The sequence below is a fragment of the Cavia porcellus genome, unplaced genomic scaffold (assembly GCF_034190915.1).
Source record: "Cavia porcellus strain 051 isolate PalLab524CR breed Dunkin Hartley unplaced genomic scaffold, mCavPor4.1 scaffold_2, whole genome shotgun sequence".
Lineage (NCBI taxonomy): Eukaryota > Metazoa > Chordata > Mammalia > Rodentia > Caviidae > Cavia > Cavia porcellus.
The window spans coordinates 11994083-12010564 of NW_026947485.1; the positions used below are offsets into that span (position 1 = coordinate 11994083).

Sequence of the window (16482 nt, forward strand, 5' to 3'; positions counted from 1 at the left end):
TGCTGAATCTTCTGCTTTTTCAAGAGAAGCTGGGATTAAAAATTTGTTCAAGGTGCTTGCAATTAATGTAACACACACACGTACAGCTACACACTGTGGAATGGTTTTGCTATAGGCTACCACTTTCCAACTTGTGTAATAGGTAAGATTACCCAGTTATTGTGTATCTGTTTAATATTGTCTTCTTTTTTCTCTTTTGGTAGGTTTCTGAACGCCTAAAAGTGGTAGATGTGATAGGCACCAAAGTATACAGTGACGGAGAACAAATCATTGCTCAGGTATAATTCCTTTTTTTCTTGTACTGAGGATGAAACCCAGAATCTTGTACATACTAGGCAAGTGCTGTACCCCTGAACTACATCCCTGGCCCTTAAATACTTTTAAGTGTAGTTCAGTTTAGGATTTTACTCCAACAAAATATTTCTATACATTTATGTCTCAGTAAGCTTTGTATCTATAGGTAGAGTTTAATAGTAGGTTAAATGAATGTTACTTCTACCAAATGCCTGTAAAAATGATTTAATTACAGCTCTTAAACTATTTGAATATTTTTGCTTATATGACTAGGTCCTGATGTACATGTATTAAACCATTAAATGGCTTTTTTGCATAGTTTTGTAATACATGACACGAAGCTCACATGTGTATAAGAGTAAGATATCATTTGTAAGAAGAGAAGGAGGTCCGTGTTCTATGAGATTAGTAGAAAGCCCTGAAGTCTGTGGGAGATAAGAGAGAGTTCTCCTTGGTCAGGCCTAGTCCGGCCCTGATGAAACCTCCTGAGGCTCTGCAGATAACATTCACCAAGCTGTGGATGCGACACTGCTTACTATGCCAGCTTCCAAGTACTGAACATTAAATGAATTTGTTCTTTAGCCCCTAACACTTTCTTAAGATCCCATTTGTAGCCAATAATATTACATACCTCAGTTAGCACCGGGCTACTAAAAAGTAGGATGTGAAGTTGGTTGAAGTTCACAGCTTGCAGACAGCAGTACTCTATTTCCTAGGTATATTTTTTGAAGCAGTGAGCAAATGATTTAAGTGGACTTTTAATAGATGCTATGGTTTGTTTTTAATTACAGTGTTGCATTGCATTGTGCTCTTTATCTGGATTGTCTCTTCTTTATATGTGAAACAAGATTCAAGGTCTGTAAGACAAAAGGAAGAAGCCATTGTGCAGAGGCAAATAAGTAACCTCTCAGCCTCCCTCGTTACACAGAATTATACGTGTAGGTTTGTGTATACTGGATTAGAGCAGTCAGGGTTAGGAAGAAGTGGAGTCAAAATGGAGAGCTAAGCTGAGATTCTACTCTAAACTGTCAAATAACAAAGGATAGAGCACTTTTTAGATGCTTGTTTGTTGTTTGTTTCTTGGTGCTGGGGATTGAATCCAGGTCCTCAGACATGCTAAGCATGTGTTCTATACTGAGCTACACCGAGTCACGTAAATGCTTTTTAAAAGCCTCTGATTGTGAAGTGCAGATTTACTGGCTGTTTCAGAGGTAGTACTAAGGGGTTTCATATACTCCTCACCCAGATTTTCCCAGTACATCTTGTATCACTCTTAGTGGTACAGTCTGGCTTTACTCAGGTTTCATTAGTTTGTTTGTTTTGTCTTTTTCCTTTTTATGAGTACCGGGGATCAAACTTATGACTGCCTGCTTGCAAGGCAGGCGCTTATGCCGCTGAGCTAAATCCCCAGCCCCAGGTTTCACTAGTTTTATGGCCATTTGAACGCATTCCATCAGCAGCTGAGAGGTTTATTACGATTTGTAACACTTGAAAATTTACTGTGAGGCTCTTAAGAAAATGATGTAAAATAGAGGAGGCCCAGAGCTGCACCTCAGTGGTAGAATTAGCATGTGCAAGGCTCAGTCGCCAGTGCATGCACATGTGCACACACATGTGCACACACACATACATGGAGGAAAGGTGTGCTATGTTTAAGGTTTATTAAGGGTGCTTTTACATTTATAGTTATCTTTTAAGCATTTATAGTCATATATCTGTACTCTATTGTAGAAATCTAGATTCAGGATTCATTTTTGTGATATAACCAGAGAAGGTTTTTAAAAACGTATGTTTCACCAGGGATATAGGTAAGGGCACAGGGTAAGGGTCTGCTTGGCAAGCACAAGATCCTGAATTCGATTTATAGTACCAAAAACATTAAAACAATACAAATCTGTGTTTCTGCAGAATCATTTTGACAGGCTACATTTTAAAAATGTATTATTACTCTTTTTCCATATTAGTTCAGAAAGCATCTTTGGAAGTCAAGGCAGAATTCATTGAAAAACAAAACCAAGAAAGAAAATGGATATGTAGTTAGAAATGGCATCAGATTTTAGATTTCAGAAGTTTTTTAAGGCCTCAAGGTGGCATTTCGGTTCAGTTCTCATCTAACTGCAGCGAAGTCCTCAAAGCTCACCTCCATGCTCCCTGTGCAGCTGGGGGCTTTGTGCCCTTTGGGGCCGATGGTGAGCCCATCTCAGGTCAGCACTGGTTACTGAAGGACACAGGCTGTGCATTCTAGCACTTTCCCAGGGTGCAGAATCAGCCTGTGGTTTCCTGAGGTGCAGGGACCCACTAGGTGCACCCCAGTGTTGCCGTTTCTCTGTGTGCTAAGTCAGGCCGAAACTCAGGGAGACACTTTTACCCCAGTGTGATTTGCTGTACTTTCTTGGCTTTTAGCAGAAATGCTGTGTTACAAGAGTATTATTATTTCAACTGATTTTACATGTGAAACTGTTACTACAGAATAATCCCCATCACCTCTCAAATTAGAAAGGAAATAGACTGTTCCCATGGAAATCACTTCAGGCAAATCTCTGCATGGGGTGGACTGATTTCAAGACATCTGTCAGATACATTTGCATTTCATTGTTTTTGTTGTTTTCTTCTGATAGGGAGATTTGGCTGATTCTTTTTTCATTGTAGAATCTGGAGAAGTGAAAATTACTATGAAAAGAAAGGTAAGCATTCTTAAATCCTAAAAACGTCTACATAATCATGGCACACAGTGGGCTTTGTTTTTATGTTTATGCTAAGGTTAACTTTTATTTTTGAAATAAAATGAGCTGAGTAAAAGTTAACATTTGTACTTCGTCAGGGTAAATCAGAAGCAGAGGAGAATGGTGCAGTAGAGATCGCGCGGTGTTCTCGGGGCCAGTACTTTGGAGAGCTCGCCCTGGTGACCAACAAGCCACGAGCTGCTTCCGCGCACGCCATCGGGACCGTCAAATGCTTAGGTAGGGTCACAGTGCACGGCACCGAGATTGTTATGCCTGTATATTATATATTTATGTTGTACAAATCATTTTACTGGGTTCACGAATGTTGTGATCTCTACCAAATACAGTAAAGTTAGGACTCATTGCATTAGAAAATCAACTTGTGGAAGCAATTTTCTTCATTGAAATTTTTTACACACAAATATAGTTAGTTCTTTTGTATATATATTAAATAATACCTTGTTTTAATAATTGAAACTAAAGCTCCAACTACCAAGTTTTATAGCTAACTTGTCACATAAACCTGTGAAGTGCGCTGTTAAGCTCTTTGGGATAAGCGGGAGCGTGCGTGGGAATACTGTAGATGCTCAGCTGAGCACTGGTCCACGAAGGATGAGGTTTGTTGAAGCTTCCTCAGATGTTCTTTGTTGACCAGCTGGTTATTACTTTCTTCTAGTGCAACAGCTTGGCAGCCCTGTCAGCTTTAGCTGGAAGACATCTATATGTAATGAGATTCCATATCCAAGAAATCAAATCAATAGTGAAAAATCCTGGAAGTGACAACATAGATGACATTTTCTTTCAGAAAACTGATTCCAGACTAATTAGCCTATTCATGGTTTTCATCCCCAATTCAGTGGGATGAACTTAGTGTTCTTGTTTTTAAGATTTGCAAGGATTGTCAGAATTAACTTCTTAGAGAAGTCACTTTTTAATTAAAAGGTTTTAGATGCGGGTATTAATCAAGTGATACACTTGGATGAAAGAGAAGACAATTAGAACTGACAGGCAATTTCCCTGAATAGAACTGTTAGACAGTAAGAGTAAAAGTAACATAAGTGAAATTCTATTACTCTTTTCTATAATAATCACATTAATATTCAAGACAGTTTGAAAGATACAGAAAATAATAGGAAAAAACAGAATCACTCACACCATCTTCACCCCTCAGTGATTTGCAGTATACTAATTAATTTTTATCTTTTTTTGTATGACTATTTTTCTCTTTTAAAGCAATTTTATAAACTGCTTTGTTCATCCATTATAGCTTAGGAATTTTATTTTATTACATCAAATGTTTACATTCTAGTAGGTAAATATTATACATGATAAATTATTCAGTTAATCCCCACTGGTAAATATTTCACAGGTTTTAGCTCTCATTTGTTTTTGCATGTAGATGACTTTCATATGTTGGATTTTTCCTTAGAAATGGCTTTCAGAAGTAGATATTTTAAAATGATGTTAGGAACATATTATCAGATCACTTAATTTGTAATAATTTATATGCCAGTAGCTGTGCAAGCTTGCCCATCACCTTATTCTTACAAAACTGCCTCTACCTTTATAAATTTGAAAGGCAAAAAAGATGTATTTCAGTGTATATTTCTGTGATAGATAGTATAGCTACATTTTTCTGTCTGAATCTAACCCAGTTTTCAAACACATAAGACAGACGAGCTATAATTAATAGCACATGATTACAGAAGTGGACAAAAGCATTGTATTGGCAGCCACTCTGAGCAGCAGACAACGGTGTGAGTAAACACTATGACACGTGACATTCGGTGTTCACGACATTGTAACCCTGAGAATGAGACAGGAACACACTCCCTGGCCACTTTTAAGGGTTCCTGTTAACCAAGATAGAAACATCGAAATGTACATTGGGGAAGGAGTTCCCAGGCCTCGCTGATACTTTCCGTCTTCCCAGGTGAGATCAGGAACTTGCACCAGCCCAGCACTGCAGCTGCTGAGACTTGCGAGCGTGGCCTGAGAAGGCTCAAGCTGCTTCCTTTTTGAAGTGGAATATTTTAATCTCGATGCCTTTTTTTTTGGATTGGGAATCAAACTCAGGACCTTGTACTTGCCAGACAGGCCATTGTGCCTCTGAGCTGTATCCCTAGCCCTTGATGCTTTTTCTTATAATTTATAATATTTGCCTAAAAATACTCTTACATTATTAATCTATCATAGTTATGGTGTCATCATGAAAATTGTAGTGGAATGGGTATTGTGACTGTAGAAAGTGGGCAGCTTTGCAAATACTGTTATCTTTCATTTATTCTTTGCTTTTCCCAGCCATGGACGTGCAAGCATTTGAAAGGCTTTTGGGACCTTGCATGGAAATTATGAAAAGGAACATTGCCACCTACGAAGAACAGTTGGTCGCCCTGTTTGGAACAAACATGGATATTGTTGAACCTACTGCATGAAGCTAAAGTACGGAGCAAGAAGACCATAGTGACAGAATTACACAGTAGTGGTTAGCCCACTGAGAACGTGTTTGTGTAGATGCCAAGCATTTTCTGTGATTTCGGGTTTTTCCTTTTTTTACATTTACAACGTATCAGTAAACAGTAGTGATTTAATAGTCAATAAGCTTTAACATCACTTTCTCTAATGAGTAGTTAATAAAAAAAATCAGCATATTGATTAATGACTTTTTACTCCACAAAATTATTTGAAAGTTTTATTTAAATGATTGTAATATATTGAAAGTACCCATGTTCAAGAAAACTAAAAGATCCTATCTTAGGCAGTGTGTGTTTGACTTAAATGCGTATCATGTTAGTGACTGTGCCCATGAAGAGGGGATCGTGCTCCGCGGTGTGGCACTACCTTCCTTTTATAACTCATTAGACAGTAAAATTTTAATCGTTTTCATCTTAAAGTTTTCCTGGCTTGATAAGTTGTGTGCTGGCCTTGGCCTGTTGGCAACATGGTATGAAATATCATATGCAATTTTAAAACTTTTTATATTTTTGCAATAAAGTACATTTTGACTTCTTTGGCATAATGTCAGTGGCCAGTGTATTCCATTGGTTTTCAGGACTGGCAGCTTAGTGCTTATGATGATTGGGAAGAGTCTTTTAAAGATGAGAGTTCATTAGTGCACTATTTTCCTCATCAAGCATGTATATTTCTGCTTTCCTTTTGCATTTTGCAACTTGCTGTATTCTTTACTTTCAACTTTGACATTTAAAGTTTTTTTAAAGCTATCTAAACTTGTTAAACTTGGTTTTTATTGTCTTCTAAAAGCCCAAGAGCTTACATTTAAAGAAAAATCCTGCTTTATCAAACATACATGGGAACCCTAACGTAGATTTCTGTATACTTTGCTTGGCTCTGCCTCATGGGTTTCTGACTTCCATCTAGCGGTTGCCAACCCACAGACTGATCAGTGGCCTGCAAGAAATAATTTCTCAAGGTCAAAAGAATAAAATTTTATAAGTAAAACCATATAGAACAATAAAAGGAATTTCGTTCATACCAAATAGACCATTAGCGGTGTGCCTGCCTGGCAAGTGTAAGCTCATGAGTTCAATCCTCGGTTCAAAAAACAAAAAAGATGTAAGCCTTTTAAGCCTTGCCTTCTGCTTCAATGCCAACTCACACTTAAAAGTACAGAAAACACAAACTTCTAGATTTTCACTGACCACTGACATGCTTACAGAAGATGCCATAGAAGATGAATGTAATTATATTCAACCAAAACAATATACTATGAATCTTAGGCCATGACCCAGTGTTTGTAGACATTAATCCCAACTAGTTGTTTGCTTTTAAATGGGCAATTTCATTTTGGGAAATGTGTTTCAAAAGAATATTCATGGGTAAAATTACTTTGTGGCTATTGTAGTCTTGTTAGAGAATGCGTATGGTCCTCCTTGTATATGAAAACATGGCTAGGGTGTTCATGGATAATGTATATATAAGAAATTAAAGTATGTAAATTGTAACTTCAGCCACATTTTAGAAAATTGTTTAATATCTTTGCCAAAACCTTCGTGAAGGATGTGGGAGCCTCTCTACACAAAGATGACTTGTTTACTATTTTAGATTTTAAAAAGCCATGTCTGTAAACAAGGCAAAATACAAACAAACAAAAACTACCCAGACTTTTTGTGTGTCATTCTGTATTCATTATTCACTTTTTCAAATTAATCTGTTTTGTTGCATAATCTGATTGTTAACTGTCATGGAACAGTAAATAAATGCCTGTTTAATAAAGAACTCTAAGGCCACAAATGCCAGTTATGTTATTTTCAGTATTGTTGGTTATATTTAAATTTTCCTTATAATAAAGCACTCTTTTTATAATAAAATTATGAATTACTGTTTTTAATACTTTTTGTGCTTACTGAAACTCATATAGCACATAAATGCAGTGAAAAGCATGATAGACATGTGCCATGCGGACGCTAACACAGCCAGAAAGTGCAGTGTGGTTTTGTTTGGCAGCGGGGTTGTATTAAAATTTTACCTATTAATCATACGTGACAAATAATTGTGGTATGTTACACATTTGGCCATTTATGATAACAAATCTTGCTAACTAGAAAATATGCATGTAAAACTATCTAATTAAACTAGCTCAAGTTTGACTTGTGGATTTCATTATTTATACGAGCACAGGCCTTCCTGTTTGAGAATTCCATACTGAAAGTTTCACTACAAGTTGCGGCCACTTGATGCCTGTTACGTGTGGCAGGAAAGTGTGAGAAATTCTTCCCGGAAAACAAAGCTACTTCCCCGTCTTTGTTTTCAATACGTACAAAGTTGGTGTCTGTATTTTCTGCACACTAATATGAATTAGAGCTTTGGACATATATACACCTGTGACAATTGGGTGGATAATTGGGTTATTGTTACAACCATGATTTGTGACCATTTCAAACGTTTTAAAATGCTTCAATGAAATGGTATGAAACAAGGCTTTTGGATTTTATTGAAAAGTGTAAGACTTAAGAAAAGTGCTGAGTTACTTTTTGTTACAAAGCATCTTTGAAACTAGTGAGAAAACCCCAGTGGGGTAGGGCAGGCATAAAATCCCAGTAGGAGGAGGCTGAGACAGGAGGATTGCTAATTCAAGCACCATCTTGGTAACTCAGTGAGATGGTTTCGAAACAAAAAAATAAAAAGGCCTAGGATGTAGCTCAGTAGGAATCCTCAACACCGACAGAGAAAATAAAATTCAAGAAGTATTATACTTATTAAAAGGAATAGAATATCTTTAGAATTATTAAAATAACATATAAGCTTGGAGATATATCTGGATTAAGCCAAGACTTTGTTCAATAGCTGGAGAGAGGATTCTATATCTACATAAGATGTTCACTCCCAAGGGAGAAACAGTTAATACAAAAATCGAAAGGAAAGTAGCCTGAGGTACAGCCTGAGAATGCATGTTAGGGAATTTTGACAGAAAGGAAGAAGTTAGAATAAGAGTTGAGACAGCCTTACGTGCTCGGTAATAATTTTAAGCAGTGAAACCGGCTGAGCAACTAAAGAGTTGCCTGTCTTCATAGGTATTAAAAAAACACCTTAGTGTGACGAGAACAGTGTAAGATGCAGGCACACCAGTTACTTGCATAGGACTTGTGTGCTCAGCAGTAAGTGTGAGAGATCAGTTCAGGTTGTGGGCCAGCGGGAATCGGGGACTTCAGAACCTTCTGAGTTGACAGAACTCATAGAGAATTGAGAGTGCTTGGTTTCTTGGCCAGTTCTTAGGCATCTTGGCCTATTAGCATAGTATATATAGAAAATTAGAATACTAATTATTAACTTTATACATAGATTTGTCTGTTTCCAATGCAGAATAATTTTTTGATTTCTTTTTTTTAGAAAAGTAACTGAGATGAAAATACTTCATTTGACCAACAGATGTGAGTCTAGCTTTTTGTGCTTCAGGTTTATAAATCTAAAATTGCTTTGAAAAGCCTCAAGATTTATCATCTGTACATGTGAGGTATGATACAAATGATTTGCCTAATCTATAAAAACAAAATGCCTCATTCTGGGGAGGTAGTTTTTTATTTAACCATAGCGTGATTTCCCAAACATAAAAAAGATTGTACAATGTGTATATATGAACTAAATATTTGGTTAGCTCTAATTGTTTGATTCTGGCATTTTGGTGTATTTTGTTTTAAACTCAACTAGAAAACAAAAAGTGACTTTTATTCTGGGCACAAGAGAAAGTAAGTACAAATTGGACTTTGAAACAACAGCAGTATCCTTGGCTTATTAATGCAACAATCCAGATGTGAACCATGAAGTATTTTGTATATTTGACTTGAAATTTACGGAGTAGGTCCCCTGAATGAGTTTATGCAGCAAATGTACACAGTCAGAATCTTGGAGAGAATCACTTCTAACTGCTTGAAAACCCACTAGAAAATCAACCAACTTTGGGGTTTCACCATCTCTTTTAGGAAAAAGGCTGATAATTTTTTACATTGAAGTAATACTTTGAGATAAAGTGCTAGTAATGACGTCTGGTAATTTTTCTTTCATTATTGCTCTATAAAGCTCAGTTTAAAAATGTCTTGGGGTTGAGGATATAGCTCAATGGCACAGCACCTACCTGGCAAGCATGAGGCCCTGAGTTCAATTCCTGGTTAAAGAAAAATGTCCTCGGCCAGGTGTGGTGGCTCACACCTGTAATCCCAGCACTTGGGAGGCTGAGGCAGGATTGTTGCGAGTTCAAGACCAGCCTGGGCTACCAAGTGAGCTCAAGGCCAGCCTGAACTGCATAGTGAGACCCTGTCTCAAAAAGACAAAACAAGTCCTCAACATCTTATTGCTATAATGTGTTATGCTGTGCTGTGTAACTTGAAGGAGTTGAAGTGTTAATAATTAGACAAATATTTTGTTTGCATGATTGATGCTTGTGAGGGAGACAAATGAATACTGCTTATATAATGTAGCTGAAAGATAACTGTTCTCAAATAATAGTACAAGTCGAATATTCCTTATCTCAAATGTGTGGGACCAGAAGTGTTTTAGGTTTCAAGAGGATTTTGGGTTTGGAAATACTTGCATACTTCACATATTGAGCATCCCTGATTGGAAAATTGATCTCCAGAATGCTTGAAATCTGAAATCTGATGAGCACTGACATGACACTTAGAGCATTCTGGATTTTGGGTTTTCAGAATTGGGATGCTCAGCTTACAACTAAATTGAGGACATGATCTTAAATGTTTGTCAGTGTGCAAAGCAGCATGTGACATACAGTGATACTGCATACTCAAAATTCATGCTCCTTATTTTTCCCTAACTTCTCACTAGTATGGTCAGCAAACATCTGTTTGCTTATTATGGACCAAACAAAAGACACTGAGCATTAGTGAAAGAAAGAAGAGAGAATACAGATGTGGCAGGGACCATACTAGCAAACATACCAACTTTGAAACCTTACGTCCAATTTTAATGGTTACCAGATTTACTTGCCCCCAACCTGAGGTACCTTTGACTAGGAAATGAAAGAAAACGCTTAGTGAAAACCCTAGAATACAAATTAGTCGTGAGCGGAAAATAATATTGCTGTTTGTGTTAAACAGATCAGATAAATTATTCTAGAAAACATTGTGAAAGACTTAAGACATCATCTGAGCTTGATTTTATGAAACATGAAGTAGAATTATTGCGCTCTCTAGTCACATTTTCATTAATGCCAACTTGGACAACTTGACAAATTTTTTTATTTTAAAAAGAATAAAACCAAATGAAAAAACAAGAAAAAAAATGGGGTCATTCAAAACATAGTACATGATTTAAATGGACATAGTACATGATTTAAAATCACAATGCAAGGTGATCTACAATGGTTACTATGTTTCTTGTTATCTTCAATTAAATTGCCCATATCATCAAGTACAATAAAATTGAATGTAGCAGTACAGAGCCAAATCAATAAAAAAAAACATTGGAGATATTATAGGACTTCAAAAGAGGGTAAATAGTCAAACCAGAGTGGGAATCATAGTGAATCTTACTGTCTTCAGAGTAGTTGCCTATACTCTCAGCCTTGATACTATCAAACATAACAGATTCGAATAAAATCAGTCAAGACAGCAATCGAACAAAACATTCAAAATCAGTCAAGACAGTGAAAGCAATACAGGGTTTCAGATTGAGTTAATAGGAAATTAAAAATGGTTACCACAGTATATCCTGCTATCTTTGTGACAGCTGTCAGTGCCCTCAAGTACAAGTAGACAAACTGGAACAGAATACAACCAAACTAAACAGAGTAATGAAAACAATATGGGTTTCAAATCATGATACAAGACTAACAATGTCCTCTGCCTTCCGTTTTAGGACAATTCCTCCAGTCTCACTTTCCCAAAGTGCATTGTACATTTTGTATCCCACCAACTCTTATAAGTTTTTAGGTTAGGGAGGCAGCCCGCTATTCACCTAAGTGATCCTGAACCTTTTTACCCCTGAGCATGATCTCCAGTTATATCCATTTATCTACAAGAGCCTCAAAGTCTTCCTTCCTTATATCTGAGTAGTTCTCCATTGTATAAAAGTATCATGTCTTTCCAACCAATCTGCAGCTGATGGGTAAGGTTTCTTCTGGTTCCCTGTCACATAGAGCATTATTTTCTCATCTTTGACTTTCAGTCCATAAACCCTCTCTCAGGTTAATTATATTGCTTATATAGAGCATCTTGATGGACCTGATCTCCTGATCCACCCTGCCTTTTTATTAATGTATGAGGCCATCCATTTTAGAGATTATGGCCAACCTTCTCTGCCATGCTATTTTTCTGTCCTTGTCTGTCTACTTTTCCCCTTCATTCCACTGTCTGCCCCATCCAGTGGGGCAGCCCCTCTGCTGCTGTGCCTGAAGCTGTGGTCTTTTTTCTCTCTCTCTCCTGAATGTCCTTCAGTATTTTTTGTAGGGTTGAATTGGTGGTCATGAACTCCCCCAGTTCCTCTTTGTCATGGAAGAATCTTGTTTTTCCATTAATTTTGAGAGAGAAGTTTTTCAGGGCACATCAGTCTGGGTTGGAGGTTATTTTCTTTCAGGGCTTGGAATACTTCACTTCAAGCGCTTCTTGATTTGATGGTTTGTGTCTAGAAGTCTGCCATGATTCTGATGGGTTTTCCTTTATAGGTGATCTGTTTCTTTTTTCTGACAGCTTTTAATATTCTGTTCTTGTGTTGAATTTCTGGGATCATTATTATATGTCTGGGTGTCAGTCTATTTTGGTTATAGCTGGTTGGAATTCTGTATGCCTCATATATCTGAATATCATTTCTTTTTTCTATGCTTGGGAAGTTTTCTGTAACTACTTGTGTAAATAGCCTTTGTATTTCATTTGTGTTTACCACTGCATCTCCACTCACATTTTTTTATTCTTAAGTGATAGATCCTCACTGGGGATCTAGCTCAGCGGCATAAGCACCTGCCTTGCAAGCAGGCGGTCATGAGTTCGATCCCCGGTACCGATAAAAAAGAAGAAGAAGAAAAAAAAAAAAGAAGTGATAGATCCTCTTGTCATCTTTGAGCCTTTGTGTTGTTACTTCCTGGTTCCTTGTTATTTTTAGATCTTTCCTTCATGATTATAAGTTGCAATCCTGTATTCAAGGTTTGATAGTCTAGTTTCTTTCAAGCAGTTTTGCCAGCTTTCAATGGAGTTTTTAATTTCCTGCTAATCTCTGAATCTGTTTCATGTATTCTAGATTTTTAAAATATTATTCATGGAAGGTTTCTCTCCTTCTTCTATGCTCCTCCATTCTTCCGTGTCTTCTTGAGAGGTGCTTAGCATTTCTTTTATTATTTTTCTTATTTCTTTTACTTAATATTTCTAAGTTCTTTTATAATTTCACAAAGATCTTTATGTCAGATGATGTTTCTTCAGAAACTGCAGGTGTGCAACCCCTGATCTCTTCTGTATTTACCTCTCCTGGGCCAGTACTGCTTGGGTTGGAGGCTGGAGACTGCCTTTTGTTTCTTCTTGTCCTATTCCTGGTTTCTTGCAGACAAGTGGATAGTGGGGTCCCCAGCACTTCTGTTTTGGTTATATTTTCTCTGAAGCATGCTGGCTAGGATTGTTGCCCTCCTCAGTCTGGTGGTGACCACTGGAGTACAAGCAGGGGCGGGGCAGGATGGCCCCTCCCTTCTGAGCTGGTCAAGCGCTGGGAGTCTTCACCACCTTAGCGTGTGCCACCCTGATGGGGCCAGTTAGTAATACCTTCAGGGAGACCTCATCCTTGGCTATTGGATTTTGCATAGGGGTGAGACTCAGTCCATGCAATTCTCACCAACTTGCTCTGTGCTAGGAGTGGCTGAATGAAGCCAATGCAGTTCTGGTTTGGGGCTTATTCTGCCCAAACTCACTGCAAATCGGTGCAGATCTCTGAGCTAGTGCTGTTCTCCACTCCAGCGCTCCCGTCTGTGACTGCATCCTTCCGTCAAGGCCCTCGGGCTTACCAGCTCCCAACTTCACAACTGTGCATCTTTGAATTCCAGCAGCGTTTTGTACACAGTGGGACGGGCTCCAACAAGAGCATGTCTGGCTACAGCCTTTTGTCCGCGTTTTTCTACCCACCCCCCTTTAGTTTCTTCCTGGTTTGAGAGGATCCATCTCCTTCCATCCGGTCTTCTCCAGGATGTTTTACTCCAGCATCTGAGCTGTTTCTCTCAGACAGGCTCTACTTTGCTGTTTATTGACCCCACATCTTCCCAGCTTCCCCCAACAAAAAATTTTGAGGGCCAATGAGAACAAAAATAGTCTGTGCTGAGGGCACCCAGATTTATTCCTGTAGATTTGGATATCTTAAAGTCCAGAGGAATATGTTCAGCTGTCTCCAGGGTACCTTTACCTGAATTTCTTGCCTGCCCTGCGAGTGTAGCACCTAAAACTGAACCCATCTTTTCCCTTCCTCACATCCCCAACTCATCTTCATCTCCAGTATTTCCTGCCTCAATCAGTGGAAACACTAAATCTCAGCAACTTTTCTTGATTCCTTCCTCATCCATTGAGTCTAATGCCTACTGACAATAGTATTAAGATAGCAACACAGCAGCCACTGAAGAAAGGTCTTGCTGCTTTATGGTCATCCAAGCAAAATCTAGACTTAGTGGCATCAATAACAAGAACAAGAGATGTGCTACTCAGTTCTAAAATGGCATTCATTTGCTGCCAGTCATTACAATTCGTTTATCAAGCTACTTTGAATTACAAACAACTTATTTTGTAGTAAGGTATATGGAAGGATATTTGTAAGAAACTATCTGAAAACCTTGGCTATTTACTATGTTAGAGCATAAATTGGTTTTTATCTTCTAGCTTTAAGGTTTTTTTACATTTTGGCAGTTTGAATAGTGATATTCTCAATATTCAAGCAAATGCTGCATGCTTGCACTTATTTCTAAGGTAGCATAGTAGTCACTGGTGTGCTAGACATGGTAGAAGCAAGGAATTTTGCCTCTACAATTACGGATGAGTTAAATTTTTTTTCCAGTTTTTGAAATTTTTTTATTTCATAAGACATAAGATTAGCTTGTATTACATAATAATTGCATTCTTTGTGGGGAGTTGGTATGTGCACATAACACAAGCAAGTTAAATAGGATTTTTCTAGGTTAATTTTTCTCTAAAAAATTAGAACTTCGTGTTTCTAACAAGTAATTCTTCAAACCACTGAAAATGTTTTGAGAAGACAATTTCTTGATATACTTTCACACATATACACAGATATGTACATAAATATCTATATACCTATATAATTGGGTCCACACTAATATGTATTAAGCTGATTTTTTAATGCCATTTTTATCATAAAAGATCTGAAGGACAGATAAAAACTGTATTAAGAATGTAACTTATATATACATAAACCTTTCCAAGAAGAGCTCTTACTTGCTTTGTCTTTGATCTTTGTTCTGGCTTATGCGTTAGATGGTTTTGTTGGTTACTCAAGAGTTAATGATAGGGCTGAAAGTATAGCTCTGTGGTTGAGTGCTTGCCTAGCTAGCATGTGCAAGGCTTTGGGTTCAGTCTATAGTACTTACTCCATCCGCCAAAAAAGTAACAATGAAAGAGTTATAAAGAGTTGTTTTGTTTCGCAGCACTGGAGATTGAATCTAGGGCCTTTGAAGGGCCTACATCCCCAACATTCATTCATTATTTTGAGACATGATTTCCACTAAGTCCATTAAATTGTCCTGGGCTAGGCTTGAACTTGAAATCTTTTAGCTTTAGCTTCCTAGAGTGCATCTGGGCTTACCAGCCTGTGCTACAATGCCTGGCTAAGAATTTTTTTTTAAAGCATTAATGATGATCATCCTATTAAATACACATAAGGTACTAATATGGTCATTAAGCTTCCAGTGGAGTCAGAACACAGGCCCAACTGTCCACAAACACGGAATTCTAATAGTTGTTTTCAGTTGTCTAAGCTATGTGAATTCGTATTTAAAGACTTGGACACAAAGGAGAAAAAAGGCTGCAAACAATGTTTTGTACCTTTGTGCTTTTAAAGGATAAATTATAATAATGCACAATATCTGGATCTGAAGTGAATTCCAATTATTCTTCCCATTCTGGTGTTCTCTAATAAAAAATATTACCACTTCTATGGCTTTTGGTAAACACTTTCAAATAATTTAACTTTTAAAAGTAGCATTCAGCCAAAAAGCAGATCTTTCAGTGTGTGTGCTCAAGATGGATAAAGATAACACAGTGGCTCAAACTCTTGTGATCTCATTTTTGGGGAGGAAAGCTTTTCAGCTTCATAGAAGAAATGAATAAAAACAAATATCACAGACACTAAGTTAAACAATAAGGTGAACTTCATGGGTTGATTTTTCTTTTACTCAAGAAATTAAATGTTGGCGTTTATATTTTTAAATTATAGAGCATGACAACTCTCCAAAGTAAGGAGAAAGATGAGGTGGTCAAGAGAAAGAGGCAGCACAGGCCTATACAAAACAGAAGCATATTCTTTTGAGGCCTATTAATCTCTGAAAGACGTAAATTCAAACCTTGTCCCCTTTTCCATGGGAGAAAAAGTTCAGCATCTTGTTTCTCTTCTGAACTTTTAAAATAAAATGTTTGATTACTGTTTCTGAACACAGTAAACATCTGATCACATGGTAGGGATCAAATTCCCTAAAGGAATTTGAAAACTTGTTTCAACATATGGAGATTTGGGATTTCTTGATTTTATCTGACTTTCAGGTAGATTTAAAAATTCAGGAAATGTAGGTAGGTCTAAGGAAATAACTAGCTACGATTATAGGCTCTTTTCAAAAGTTTACTTTTAGCGTTCTTAGGAATGTAAGTTTTCTTTAATTTTAAGCATACATTCAATGACCTAAGGAAAATTTACAGCACAGCTTTAATGATTAAACATTGGAAGTTCAAAAGAAAAAAGCTTAATAATGCTTTTGAAATGTGAGTAGTAAAAACACCAATTACAGACCAGATGCTCCTCACGG

The 16482-nt window shown here is 37.3% G+C and overlaps 1 protein-coding gene across 1 annotated transcript in view; it reads left to right on the plus strand.

Moving 5' to 3' along the window:
• Window positions 1-7345, plus strand: part of Prkar2b (protein kinase cAMP-dependent type II regulatory subunit beta) — an 82960-nt gene extending 75615 nt beyond the window's left edge. The window contains exons 8-11 of the mRNA XM_013152394.3: window positions 204-278; window positions 2913-2978; window positions 3116-3254; window positions 5319-7345. Of these exons, the coding sequence (XP_013007848.2) occupies window positions 204-278; window positions 2913-2978; window positions 3116-3254; window positions 5319-5452 (414 nt within the window). The 3' untranslated portion in view covers window positions 5453-7345. The remainder of the gene's footprint in view (window positions 1-203; window positions 279-2912; window positions 2979-3115; window positions 3255-5318) is intronic.
• Window positions 7346-16482: the final 9137 nt, after the last annotated feature.